The sequence below is a fragment of the Siniperca chuatsi genome, linkage group LG14, assembly GCF_020085105.1.
Source record: "Siniperca chuatsi isolate FFG_IHB_CAS linkage group LG14, ASM2008510v1, whole genome shotgun sequence".
NCBI classification, from domain to species: domain Eukaryota; kingdom Metazoa; phylum Chordata; class Actinopteri; order Centrarchiformes; family Sinipercidae; genus Siniperca; species Siniperca chuatsi.
Genome location: NC_058055.1, coordinates 12,743,797 through 12,758,745, shown reverse-complemented (window position 1 = coordinate 12,758,745; position 14,949 = coordinate 12,743,797). Strand labels below are relative to the sequence as shown.

The 14,949-nt window shown below is 39.9% G+C and overlaps 1 protein-coding gene across 9 annotated transcripts in view; it reads right to left on the bottom strand.

Annotated features, from left to right (window-relative positions):
* Nucleotides 1-48: 48 nt before the first annotated feature.
* The window catches only part of LOC122887875 (pro-neuregulin-2, membrane-bound isoform-like), a 74,988-nt gene continuing 60,087 nt past the window's right edge, over nucleotides 49-14,949 (bottom strand). For 5 of the 9 annotated variants that reach the window (XM_044221512.1, XM_044221520.1, XM_044221515.1 and 2 more), the window contains exons 5-11: nucleotides 13,586-13,644; nucleotides 10,153-10,176; nucleotides 8,325-8,427; nucleotides 7,865-7,988; nucleotides 7,593-7,720; nucleotides 7,131-7,352; nucleotides 1,457-3,217 (exon numbers count right to left, since the gene is read on the bottom strand). In XM_044221512.1, coding sequence (XP_044077447.1) covers nucleotides 2,563-3,217; nucleotides 7,131-7,352; nucleotides 7,593-7,720; nucleotides 7,865-7,988; nucleotides 8,325-8,427; nucleotides 10,153-10,176; nucleotides 13,586-13,644 — 1,315 coding nt within the window. In that variant the 3' untranslated portion in view covers nucleotides 1,457-2,562. Of the gene's footprint in view, nucleotides 3,218-7,130; nucleotides 7,353-7,592; nucleotides 7,721-7,864; nucleotides 7,989-8,324; nucleotides 8,428-10,152; nucleotides 10,177-13,585; nucleotides 13,645-14,049; nucleotides 14,127-14,949 lie in introns of all 9 variants that reach the window. The other 4 variants (XM_044221513.1, XM_044221516.1, XM_044221517.1 and 1 more) reach the window with 3 other exon arrangements.

Here is a 14,949-nt window from a genome sequence, read left to right as displayed (position 1 = left end):
ATAACTGCATCGTAAAATGATATGAATAAAGATTTATTTTCTCATATGAACAGGTGGATTCATTTTTCATTTTATTTTACAATCTATGACAATCTCGCATTTTTTCTTTTTTTCTAGCATATTTCAGGAATGACATGGGGAAAGGTTCTTTTTTATTGCTGAATGTTAAATGAAAATACACTTTCACTGACTGGAAAATAATTGTCTGCTGCTTTTTTACCATGCACCCATCTAACCGTGACCACAAGGACATGCAGAAGAGAGGTGTTCAAACATTTCAAGCGAGGGTGGGGTCAGGTGGGGTGGGGGTCATAAAATTAAACAGTAGAGACTGGCAGGGCAGTGCCTGGTAGCATCTCAATTGGGTGAGAGGACTGGCAAAGTGAAGGGAGTATCACATTTAAACTAGAGGAGCACTGTCTTCTTTTGCATTTTTCAGACATACAAAATTAGACCCAGAGGTGAGAAACTCAATGAAATATCTAAATGAGTTGTGACCTAAGACCTTTCTCTATAACAACACCACTGTGCATTTACCATATAGCAGTTTGAACTGCAGATCAATCTTTTTTAAAGCAATAATCATCTGATAATACAGCATTCAGTTGTTTGTTTACGAGGAGTAGAAACATACGAACAGTGATGAAAAATCGTCAACTGTTCTTTCTCACTGAGTCACTTTTAATGGGTTTGACATTTCTTGAATTACCTTTTAAATATCTACTTTTCCTTCAGTGGAGGACGGCTTAAAAGATTTTATTAACTTTTATAATTATTATCATTTACAGACTAAATTTTAAATGACTAGATCCCTCAACAAGACAAAGCAGTACACAGTGCTATTGGAGGAGACCCTATTTGAACGCTATCTGACATTACCTGGAAGTGTGCATGTAAAGTGGGGTGGTCTAAACCAAGTGATAATATAATCCATGGACACAGTCATTCAATGGATGTGAGTATGTGAACAAGAAAGGCTGACAACTTGATAGATGGCTGCATAAAGGCTTTAAAAACTAACTCATGTAAATATGCATTTATATCATGTTATTTCATTCTACACTAGGCATCACATAGATTTTTTTTACACACAACACACTACAGTCACCTCTTAGAAAATGATGTAATCAAACAGCAAAATAGAAAGTTTGCATATTTTTGCATTGTATGATCCTCCAAAGTTTCACAGCTATTTCATTTATATTGTCTAGTATGTACTGTTCTCCACTGAGCTGCTTCGCTTGGCTTGCCTTCTTTCTGTATTGGAGTGTTCGGGGAACTGGTAGAGTGTTGCGTGATGTTAACATTTAGGCATTCATTATCTGAGAACCTTAGTCTTGGGTAGACTTTAAGTTGAGGAAGATGAACAGGGTTGGGGGCGCATGTGGAAATCCTGAGACACTGTGTGGCCTTTAACATGAGCCACAAAAACAGAATGGACACAGAAGGATGATGAGCCATGGGATTAGGGGCTGAGTTGAGTGAAAACAGATGCAATCTTTTTGTTTTGCCATCACCTATGATGGCAGGGGGTCACCCTGTGCCAAGCAGCTCAGTGTTTATTGGCCTCATAACAGACTAACATGAGGAAAACCTGCTGGGGAATAAAAGGGACTTAACTGGAGCAGGCTGGGAAAGGGGCAGAATAGCTGTAAACACATCAAGCAATGACCTGCATAACATACAACCCTACATCAGCCTTACTGTCCACCTACACTGGGGGTCACTGTTCTGATAAAGCACTATTCTGTGGACCTCTGAGACACTCTTCTGTCAGCTCTGCAGAGACACCAGTAGACCCACTTGTTTGATGTTACCACAACAAACAGTGCTATTCATCTAACAATCAAAAATACATGCAAGCAAACTGACATGCGCTCTCTCTCACACACACACACACACACACACACACACACACACACACACACACACACACACACACACACACACATACAGGCATTTACACACACACAACCTCTCACCATCTCTCTCGGTAGACATTAGTCAGAGGGCAAAAAGGATCTACATTGTATTTATCAGGCGTTCTATTAGATCCCAAATCATAAACCCTACAGGCGAATCATATTAATGTAAACATACACTTTATGTTGAAGTGGTTTATATTGCGTGACATGGAAGGGGTTATGTTCCAGTGGGGCTAGACTCCTCAAAGAATGCAACTTGGAAAGAAAGTAAAACAGGAAACCAGTGAGGAAAACAAAACATAAACGTGTATAAAAAATGAGGCGTCCATATAAGAAAGGCTACAAAAACCTCCACTGGCCCTCTGGCATCGGCATACAGCAAAAGGCACCACAATATTACTCTATTTTTTACGTTGTGAAAAAACTGGCACATCTTTTTATGCTGTAAATCAAAATGTACATATAAATAGAGTTTTCCCTATAAAAAAGTCTTTACTGTTAACTAGTAGACAACTTTTGCTAAAATGAAAATAAATATTTCATTTGTTTAGAATATCTGTCAGTTATATAAAATAAAAATATTTCTTATAGATGCAGGTCTATACTATATTGATTTTTGTTGGTTCATTTTCACTCTTTAATGGGGTGTATTGTCCGGTTTGGAGCGTGAGTGTGTAAGTCTTGTATGCATGTTCCCATGCCCACTGTGCCGCCCCGATGAGTGAGAAGTCCGACTGTCCACCGGCCTGTAGATGGTGGAGGGCTCGGCATTCATGTTCTGCATACTGAGGAAGGGCGTGCTCTCACCGTCCTCCTCTGACTCACTATCTGTTAGGCAGCTTCGAGACCCATAGTCCCGAGATGCCTCATATCCACGCGGGGCCACGTGGCCATTCAGTCTGGATCTTCGCCAGCGACGGCTACCAGTTCCACTGGACCCACTTCTCTTTGGTTGCTCCCGAGAGGAGAGATACTCCTGGGTGGTCTCATAGTCTTCCTCCTCAGCCAGCCGGTAGGGGCTGGAGGGCAGGCTGCCCCTGCTATCATTTAGATAGGTACGACGCTGCTGCCGGTAGGGCTCCTGGCACTGGGCATCATGTAGGGGCACCTGGTAGCGCCGCAACAGAGGCTGGTCATCCGCCAGAGGGTAGGGGTTGTGGACAGCAGGAGGGAGAGACATGGCATGGCTGGCATTGGGGGATGTGATCTGGAAGGTAGGCACCTGCGAGGGCAATGAGTAATGGAAATCCACTGGCGAGAGGCGGGCTGGTGTTGTCAGGGCTGACACATATCTGTAGTAAATACAGAGGGGAGTAAATAGTTAAGTAGAGAAGAGCAAAGAACAGAAGTGAGAAAGTGTACAAAAAGCAGTTTGAATGTTTCATAGGCATCCTGCTAACTGAATGAACATTGGATCTTAAGTACCAAGTTACTAACAAGCTGTAAATGGGATTTAGCTTAGATTTTCACTTGAGCTGAACTGCTGTAAGATAGGTTGCACACTGGGCATAGTGACTTTCATATACATTGATGTACTTTCAATCACAATAATGATCTATTTGAGAACATTTTAAGATAAAGATTTTTTTCCCAAGGTTGTGTTTTAGTTCCACTAATCTTCTGCAGTGAAGAATGTAATATCTTGTATACTGTACTTTAGTTGTACAGTATATTTTGTACCCTTGTACTGCTCAAGACTGATTTTCTTCCTGTCTGCTGAACTGAAATGTCTGTAATAGGAAGTTAATGTCACCACTGGCAAATGCTCCCTGTGATGTCCAACAGGGATCTATTCTGGATCCACTTCTTTTGTTAATATCCTTGGGTCTTATAATATACAAACATAATATTAGTTGATGGTGATGACTTGAAAAAGTGAAATTAATATTATTATGCCCATTAATATTGGTAACCATTTTCAAACTATCTTTAAACTCCAATTCAGACATGAAGAAGCAGCTGTTTTGGCTGCCCATCCATATAGACTCAAAACTGATGGTGACTAAACTGTCTTTTTAGTGGCTTTTACTAACACTTTGCTGGTCTTTTATTTATATTAAGCATACTCTGAAGCAGCACATTTGCCACTGTATCTTTTTTTAGCATGTTAGTGTATATGCTGATTGCCATGTAGACCGTACTATGCCTAATCCTCTCTGATACCTTAACCAGCGCCTTATCTCTGCACAATAAGCTGTCAGCCATTGAGTAATGTTATGATGCAACCTGCCAAATCTTCAACCCCCTGTATTACTTTTAAATGAACTGCTATCTACACAGCTCAAAGTTACTATGGTTGTCATCTTAGGAAGCTTTGTTCAAACATGGCCACGTGGGCACCATGGCTGAAATAAACGTGGAGATTCTTGAAGATGCAGAACCACTAATGACTGGTACATTTTGGAGTGTGTTTTCTTGACTGACATGAGTCTTAGCCTCACACTCGGTTGTCATGGTTGCCACTTTTCCATCCCTCCTCCACTTAGGATTAAACCCTAGTAACCAAATTTGGATTGTCTGGATTGTCAAAACATCAGCAACTTATGGGTGTAACCCTTACAGTCCTACAGCCATAATACCATAAAACTAAACATTCATGTCAATACATTTGAAAAGCAACTCAGAATAGACAAATCACTGATGGTGAATCATTGTGGATCAGAGTGTTTGGATCGTCTGTTTTTTGCCTTGAGGAAACTGCAACAGGCCGTGTGAGACACAAGCCTGAGATATTCCCACAACAGCACTGCTGATTCAGCTGGTGCAGAAGCTGTCGCCATGATGGAAGAGGTGCTTGTTACCTGGAATGACTCTGAGGGGATGTTGGTTATGCAATCTGGCTCTGCATAACAATTCAATGGCCAAGTCCCTATTCACACACACAAGCTTGCTGTATGCTGGCATTGTTGATACCTTAGAGCTCAAGCACATTAAAGGCAAGACACATCTCGTCTGATTAGTGTTTGACAATTTATATGGCACCGGTCATTTGCTTTGATATTACTTTGATACTTTGATTTGCTTTGATACTACTTTGATAGATACTATTTATTAAGAGAACAATTGCCAGCACTGCATATTTAAGTTTTCACTGCAGCCAGCGGCTGATGTAGGACACTCTGTCAGTCATGTAGTCAGTTCTAGAAATTTTAAAATACTTTACAGATACATGCAGCTCTAAACACTTTAGGAACTTCCTTGCTCCATTACTTTCATTTTGGCTCAGTTGTTAAAGCATGACTGAAGCTGGACATGTGCTGATTTGCATATTCAACACCTCAAATATGCATTTTGCAGGAATAGCAGGCCATGTATCACCGAGCATAACTTCAGTTGTAGAATTAGTTAATGTGTTAAAAGGTCTACCTCTGGTCCTAAGTGTTCCTTTGGTAGGCCTGAATGTTATGTACTTTAAAACTGTATAGCTAATGGAACCTTGTTCAGCCAAAAGTAAGGCAGGCATCAGTTGGCTTATCCAGTTGCACCTTTGCTGAAGATGATCTGAGGTCATTATGCACACTGATCCAGTGGATGCTTCTAAACTGTACACAACACACAACTTTTTTTGCTCTACCTAACTGGGCCATCAAAATAAATGTAAGTATTATGCATTTGACCTAGATTTGTTTTCATTTCCAGGCTGCTTTTTACCTTTTACACATTTAAATAGAGGATACTTGGGCTTTGCACTTGCATAATCAAGTGTTTGCAGTGTAAGGGTTTAATTACTTAAAATGTCCCCCTCATCTGAGAATGTGAGAATGAGAATGTGCTTTTGTGTTTGTTAAAAAGTAATCTCAGTGAACGATGTCTGCTTTGTAGCCACCTTGGCTCCTTCTCAGATTTTGTGAGATTTTGCCATCTGAAAATCATACTGTCCTATTCACTGGGAACTTTTTCTTTGAGCCTACTGCTCAGGTTCCATTGAGCTATCATTGTACAGTACCTTTTCTAATGGTGAGCCATCTGATATGGATTGGCTGATGGTGTGCATAATCAAGGTTCCATGAATGAAGACATTATGGTTAATAGTGATTCTGAGACTTTAAACAAAGGTCAATGAGGGCCTGTGTACGAAAGGAAAGGGCAGGGCGTTCTCGTGTATAGCAACTTTTAGCACAAGGTCTTCAATTACAGGGTCAACAAAGACAGACTTGCTCTACCTAACTGGGCCATCATTCCCTTCCTGCAAAACATGTGTGTGCTATTAGAAAAAATACCTAACCAACTGTTTTTATAGGTGTTGTGTTGATGGTTAAATATACACTCCATAATTTTAGTATAGGGACCAATCGTGCTCGCATATCCCAAAATTTCCTCCCATCTCACTGCTAATGTAGGCTTGTTGAGCGACGACTGCTTAGCTGAGAAATGTGTTGGAATTCAAAACATCAGCAATGAGCAAGGAGGGCATTTGGGGATTTGGGGAGGGGGTCACTACTGGGCCCTATAACAAAATCAGGGAGTGTATCTTAGGCACTTAAAAAGCAAGTTCAAATTCAGGCCATGGGTGACATTGAGCACTACTGAAATAGAGAGCATGTGGAAGACCTGAAAGCACATTATTTAGAGTGAATCAACTGTGTTTGAGCCGTCATGTTCTAGTTCATGTTAAAGGAACAGTCCAACATTTTGGGAAATATGCTTGTTTGCCATCTTGCTGATTGATATCTCTGTGCTTTCAGTACAGAAATAGGTGCAGGATAAATATAGACCGTTTTTGGAGCTGTTGAAAGGCATATTTCCTCACTTCTGACAGACAGAGCTAACTGCTTCTTCCTGCTTCAAGTCTTTGTGCTAAGCTAGGCTAAACCCATCCTGGACCTATCTCTGTGACGCAAAGATGAAATTGATATCTTTTTATGTGTCTCTGGACAAGATGGCAAGCAGTGTATTTCCCAAAATGTCACATTGTTAATAAAATTGAAGGGAACACTTTAGCCAATCAGAATTACATACTGGCCAAGGAATAATGTTACAGTAGCTGTATGCACAGAGTTCCCATTGAAATAAGCACTGTTTTTAACTCTTGCCTACCTTAGCGAATTTCATCATCATGCTTGCTGTGTGTCAGTTTCCACTGAGTCTCTCAGAGTGCCCTGACTGGCCTCTCGAGGCTGAGAGAGAACCAGCAGAGAGAGGAAACTTCTCAAAATGTTCACGGCAAACCCAGTGCCATATGTGCCACACAGGCCTGTTTCCCACCTGTCGCTGTGCGGAGAGTCTCCCAGCGAGTCGAAGGAGTCTCCGTACTGTAGGCCCGGCCGATGGGGGTCAGAGTAACCACAGTGTGCAGCGCGCCGAGCCCGTGCCTCCATGCACGCAGGACTGCTGCACTTACTGGTCCCCACGGATGATGACATAATTCCCGGCGAGTCAGAGAGGATGCTGTCAGAATGTTCCAGGCTCCATGTTCGTTCCTCATGTCTGACAAATAAAAAAAAGGTGTTAACATGCACACACCCCAGCGTGTCCCAGTGTGATTTTTTTCTATAATTTTTTTCAAAAAGAATTACGCCTTTTGAAAAAGAAGCTTGACAACTGATGCACTTGTTTCCAGAGGCAGGGCATTTAACCAATGTGAGATTCTGTATTTATATAAAATGATAGTGCTGAATGTAAGGCAGGCATGAGGGCAAACACACGTACTGTATGGTGCATGCTTACCTGTGAGTTGATGAATGAGCTCGTGTGGAAGAGTTGTGAGATCTGGAAGAAGCATGGCTGGCAGGGAACGATCCCTCTGTTGCAGGCCGTATGACTCGTTCAGTTGCAGGAACGTTCTTTGATATGTACTGTGTCGGGAAAAAATGGATTTGGCAGATGGAAAAATGAGAAAAAAAAGAACAGCTTTGATTATATAACTAAGCATAAAACCATTTGGTGTACATCTGTGTGCGTATACTTTAATATCGTTAGGAATCCTTTCAGAAACTCACATCTACCATAGGGATTTCCTCTGGGCCTGGTCCTGGGTGATTGGGTCCATTAGCAAGGTTACGATTGGGATGTTCTGGACACATGTTTTGTCGCAGATGATTGTGCATCTTCTTTCTTTGTTTCCTGTTGAGCAAATCTCTGTCATTCCCTTTCACTTTTTTTGTTAAGATGCCCTAATTAATGATTTAACATTACTTGATTATTTTTTACTTGATGCAACAACTAGATTAACTTTTTTACCTGTAAACATGTCTAATAATATAAAAAGACTACATTTTAAGACAGCAAACACAGCCATCTATTATTCCCATCTATGCTGCATATTATATGCACTACCAACAGAAGAGAGTATACAGTTAAATGTTCTTTTATAATAAAATGCAGGTGGTAATAGCAATCTGAAAAGAAAGGCTACATGTTCAAAAATCATGAGCTGATCCATTTATCAGCAGGACTTACTTGGTTTTACAGTAGGCAACCACACACACGATGCCCACCACCAACAGAGCCACACAAATACCCGTGATTGTCAGGACTCTTTTCTGGTAGAGTTCCTCTGCCTCTGTCAACATCACACCCACAAATACACAGGCGCACCCACACACACCACATGCACACAGTGAGAGAAATAAAAGAGAAAAAAAATTAGTGTCTTGAAGGTGCAGGTTCCCACTTTTTCACTGTATATCTACATTTCTTTCTTTGTTTTTTTTTTTTTACTAAATCCTGAGCAGTATAAAGCTTCATCTTCATCTCTCTGACAACTCACTTCACAGTCAAACCTCTCCTCTCACATAATCACAAATACAACAGATGCTGTTGCTGCCTGTGCTGTAGTAAGGCAGCGTGGGTGGGGGCAGGGGCTCAGCAATAGTTAGACTGATGTATTTTCTAAAAATCGAAGTAATTTCAAATTACATATGATACTATAATGGTTCAGGCCTTTAATTTATGACCAGTAGAACCTGCAAAACTGTGCAGTATTGCACCACTGCACATGTGAATTGGAAATGTGCAATGTTTGTCTAAAGTTCTATTACTCCATTAGATGAGTCTATCATGGTGCCTGCGTGATCAGCAGTCTCAATCACTTATAGAAGTCTTCATCTACTCAGGCATTCAGTAAGCACAATGATGAGATCTTACTTTACAGTAATTTATGAAACAAGTAAATTTTGAGATGAAATATCATTAAATATGAATCTGGAGAAATCTTGACTGATGCTTTTTGCTTTTCCAGAGAAGAGATTGTGTGAGGTTGAGGTAGGCTCTTTGTGTTCCAAGGGAAAATGGTGGAACAAAGAGGTAGCGTGGTTGCTGATAAATAATGTAATAGAAATTAATTGAATTTGTACAACTCCTTCCATCTGAGGTTTTTGTTCATTCACCAGCAGCCATTTTACATCGGCATGCCAAATTGTGTTAAGTTTCTGACGTAATAAATAAATCATATTAATAAATTATATTGGTGTTGGTATAACAACACAGTGTGTTCATGGTCCAGTACATAAATGTACTTGTCTAATTAAATTATTTCTGAAAAGATTAGCATTTATTCTACACTCTCAACAACTGAAGCACTTTTCTGGAAAAGGTAACAGAAAACAAGACAATAATGAAGGAGGATGGAATAGCGGCAGATAGAAGAAAAACATATATCTAAATATAGCATTGCATGCTCACATCACAGCATCTACTCCTTGAAGGATAATTCAAACCAGTAACACAGGTATTATATTTCTTACTTCAAAGTTACATTTCAGCTATACTAAAGACGGGGTGATGCAAGAAATATGGACAGGATCACACATAAATAAAAAGAAAAGAGATGGCATATCAAAGGAGAAGACAGACACTAAAGGCATGAGACTAAAAGGAGTGGACAGATAGAACTGAAGATGGAGGAAAGACATCTGGTAGCTACAAACATGATACATCATGCTTGTTACAGATGGAATGAGGAACCAAAAATCAGTCCAAAATGGAAAATATGCTACCGTGAGTGAAACAGAAATTCAGTTAATAGTTCTACTTTTCCATTGCACATGTATGAGAGGTGCAGGTGATTGCATCCATGTTAATGATGTTTGATGGAGGATCAGTTGCATTAACTGAGGGTTTGTCATTACAGCGAGTTATGGTAGGATTGATCGAGAGATTGATTGGTTAATCGAGGGACAATATGATTTACAGTTCACACCACAGATGGAACGGGAGCAAGTCAAAACGAAGGACATCTATTTAGAAGCTATGCTAGTACTGTGAATCAAAATGGATTGTTCCATACCCATGAATTCAATCCCAAGATGCTCTGCCATTGCAGAGGGTTGACAGTTGGAAGAGAAAAGAAACAAAAGACCGGATTAAGAGGGTGGCACCTTCTAACATATAGTGGAGCGAACAAAAATAGGCACAACAGAAACTGAGACAACAAACACTTGTCAGTAATTGTCAGAATGACGTAGTCAGTAACATCAAAGACGAGACACCAGAGCACACTCAGAGCATGCAAAACACACAAACTACACTACATAAAACTACAGGACTACACAACTACAGGTTTAATACTTTGATTTTAAAGTTTTTTTGATTTTTATATTGTAATCAAACTTCAACATTTCAGCTCTGGCTGTTCCTCTCATGTGAAATTTCTATCTACCGTATGTCTCACCACAGTCCAATGTTCAGAAGAGGCACCTCAGTTCTAGATTTTGTGATATACAAGTGATTTTTGATTTTCAGGTTTGCAGAAAATGCTTTTTCATTACATAACTTTAAAAAATCTCCTAATGGGAAAAGGACATATTAAGCGCATAGTGGCGCTCATCAATGCTGTGTTGGGAAAATATGCGTCATCTGCTGAGATTACCTGTGCTTTCGGTTTTCTGCTTTCCAAAAAACGTTACACTTTCAGTTCCCGAACACACCCATCACATGAACAGGCAAGTTAAAAGGAGTGTATCTGTACAGTATATAATCAGTAGTAGTAGAATAATCTCGCTGAATAAGAAGAATTATAGTTGGACTTTATATTATATGGCAGCATGAGGCCATAGGGAGGCTGCACCAACCAGCTGAGTCCATATCTCTGGCAGCTCACTTGCTTTACTTGGGTTGAAGCGGGTCCCAGCTGTTCTTATGACAACATGCTCTTGTTAAGCCAAGCCCTTATGGCTGAGGAGCAGGAGCCATCCTCCTTCTCTCTGGTATCTCCTGGGGATGGGAGGCGCCCCTTCCAGGAGGCTGGTCATTAAGTATGGAATGGATGTGTGTGTGTGTGTGTGTGTGTGTGTGTGTGCACATGTGCCTGCTCTTTAAGAGAAAATTTGATTTATTCTCCTTAATTGAGAGCATAAAATGTGAAATATGTGAGAGGCCATTAAAGATAATTTTAAAGGTTACATCCATTACATCTATCATGTCTGAATGTGGCTTTCATGAACCTGATTTCTACTGTGGATTTGCGTTTTTGAACCAATGAGAGGTTAATGGCCATATGCAGAATAATTATATAACATCTTACACTTGGATTGAGTGGAGGCTTAATCTTTTCTATTTTAAATGCAAATCTACATGCAAGTGTGTCCCATTATAGTATCATCATGGAAAGAGAACACTTCTTATGTTTTTGTGATGTGCGTGTTAGCAGGTATGAATGCACCCTTTCTCAACATTAGTTTCATTAAATCTGATTGTTTTCACCCTCTTCTTTTAAGCCTACAAATACTCAGGTCATTGATTTGAACGTATAAGCAAGTAAACCAAGTAATCAAAGCCGGGTCTGTGTTCATGTGGCTAGATGAGAACTGGAAAGAAATGCCGTCCTTGATGCAGTCGCACAGCTGCATCGAAGTTGAACAGAATGCAGAAAAAGTGAGTGAGTGTAGGAAAAAGGGCTCCCACACACCACTGTCTACTCTGCCAAAAAAACAAATAATTTCAGCACAGTGCATTACGACTTAATGTGAGATGAAATTACTTGTAGTTAAGAAGGGGGTTTTCACATTGTACTCTGAGCCAACATAGAACAAACAGTATGTGTAAGCTCCACAAGTCAGACTACAGGGATGAGACTATGTAGGCAGCATCAGTAATTTTCTAACAGTAATGTTACACTGAATTGCAACCACATGAGCTTTCAAAGACATGACGCTGACAAATATGTAGTAAGATAGCAGGAGATTTTTTGCTATCATGTGACATGAATTACAGGCTTTGCATTTAATTCTATATTATTATTATACACTATCTGTAACCTTGTGTATGTTTACTTTACAGAACCAAGTGCAAGCTACATTGTTGTTTATGTTTCATTTCAGGTCACTCACTCGTTTCAATATACTTTAAGTAATCAACCAACAGGTAATTCCGAGGTGTGAAACAATGAAGACTGCAGTTGTTAATCTTAAGAAGCACGATTCCAGACCAAGTGGATGGTTTTCAAATTAAAAAAAAGCCTTACGGGCAACATCTATCAAGCTGTAGTTCTCCACAAACCTTCATCTAATCTTGATATAATTCTGCCGTTGATGGATGTGTTTGCTGATATTGCCGTGTGATGTGGTGCAGGGTTGACTTCTCTTACCCCAGGCTAGGAAAGCTGTTTGACACGGCACTCTTGTACAGTGCACAAACTATGCTGAGGACATCTGCTGTAAGAGCACCATTTTGTTGCTACTTCTGAAGCAATGTGTGCTAGCAACAAATGCAATTTGCTGAATGTTCTGTGTGGACTTAACAATGTTCGGTGTTTACTAGAGACTGGTCTTAAACAAGTTATCGGTTGATTTGAAAGTGAAAAAAACTCGTGCCTCTTTTTTAACAGCTTGGAATATCTTGAAGTAATGTGTCCAGCGTGCATGTGTATTCTACTTAAAGCAACTGTGATCCACAGAGTGAGAATGCTAACATTTAATGTATTTGCTGTAAATGATTGGACCTTTGGGAAATCCCCAAGTATTATTAAAATCAAATCAATTTAGTCAAGAATTACATGAAAGCTAACTGGAATTTTGTCATGTTGGCTCATGTACAACCTACATACTGATAGATGAATAATGATAGAGAATCGTACATGTCGTATGTTGTTTGTCTGGAATACATAATAAAGGGACTATATTAGAAACAAGACTACATTTTGAGCTTCAACTCATCAGATCCCTTCATGTGATGGCTTTCTTAATCAGTTAAGCCAGTGCACTTCCTAACACATTCAATCATTTGGCATGCATGTTAGCTAATGCTAATTGTTCAGGCCTGGCTTTCCATCCATCAGCTCTGATAGGATCATACAGGCTTGTGTTTGCAGCTGATTGCATAAATAAGCATCATTAGTAAGTGAGCTAAAGGTAGGGTTTAGTAATTGTTTTGCCATTAGACTGTGTTGTTACATGCAGCTGACTTTGTGTAAATCAACTTCCACACAGCATCTAAATTCAGCCGCCTATTGCTATCAAACTACTATGTCTTACTATGTTATTACTAAGCTTGTATTCTAAGCGTGCACATGCAACACACTGTGAGTTAAAGGGCACACAATATCACATGCAGACCAAACACAACAACAGACTCTACTGAACTATGCCAGCTTGTGAATGAGTCACCGGAGGAGGATCAGACACAACTATTAATAATAACAGGAAATTAATGCAATCTCTCTACACATAGCATGCACACATGACACGAGGACAGTCTGACAGAGTGACAGGAAATTGACATACGGTAGAAACTGGCCATAACGTAGGTTTGACAGCGATCACCAGTAAAGTCATTTGGACACCTGATGGAAAGAAACAAATCCACAAAAAGAGAGGGAGGAGAAGGGTGGTGGATGAGTGAGAAAGAGAAAGAAAAACAGAAAGAGAGAGAGGGCAAGGGTGGAGTGAAAACGAGAGTATGTGTAAGAGAAAGTGAAGAGGGAGGGAGGGAGGGAGGGAGGGAGGGAGAGGCAGAGAGACACAGAATTAGAACAACAGCACAACTACAGACAGCAGAAGCAGAGTTATCCCATGGATGACACCACTGTGTACATGGTGTAGTGCACAGCTCATTGCGTGTTGACCTGAGAAGGAGAAAGAGGAGGAGAAAGAGGAAGAGAACTGGGGGGGGTGCAGCAGGAGTCCACAGAGGTAATCCAGTAACAACTGTGTCTCTGTTTTCAGCTGCTCATATCAAGTGAACATACTTTTGAAAGGATTGGGCACGTACAACCGCAGTGGCTTAGTCTGTAAGCATCGAGGGCCGAAGTAGTCATCCGGACATCTGGGAAGGAGCAGACAAGTGTTATGAAAAGGAAAACACACGAAGTGTGATAATAATAACAATATGTTACTTAGATAGCAATTTTATAAATATAAGTTAAGACACATAACAACCAACTGTTTCACCATCCAGAAATTCAAAAACAATGAAAAGGAAAACAATAGAAACAATTAAAACTGCTTCTAAAAGTTACCCACAGTATACTACAAAAGAAGAAAAAAATAATTAAAGAATTATATATAATAATCAAAAAAGTCAATAAAAGGAAAGTTTACAAAAACAGGTTTTAAATCATGATATAAAAGGTAATATATAGGCTTCAGGGGCTCCGACAGCAAAGGCCCACTCTCTTTTTGACCTCAGTCTGTATTTTGGGGGATGAGAGAAGAGTGACATTCATGAGTATGGACAAAAAAAGTGGACTGTATCTGGGGATGAACCGTGCGCTGCTTTGTAGGTGATCGATAAATCAATCCTAGGAAACCTGTGCAGCAAAGCTGAAATTGGTGCCTGTTGGGAGTCTGGTAGCTGTGTTCATAACCTGCAAATGTGACAGTTTTATGACCACAGGACAGTGAGTCATAAAGTAGTCAAATCAAGATGAAATATAATCCTACATTTGTATATCTAGTTCTAAAAGAATAATTTGAATATGTAGATTTTCTCAAGGGAAACTAGGCAACTTTATTTACTTGTGGTTTGAAACATAAGTCAAGAAAAGATTTCTGACATGTTATTTTAGCTTTATATTTTTGTAAATGAAGACAAACTACTGTATCATCACCATCAGGTGTTTTGGGCCAAACCATATTTCCTCATTATA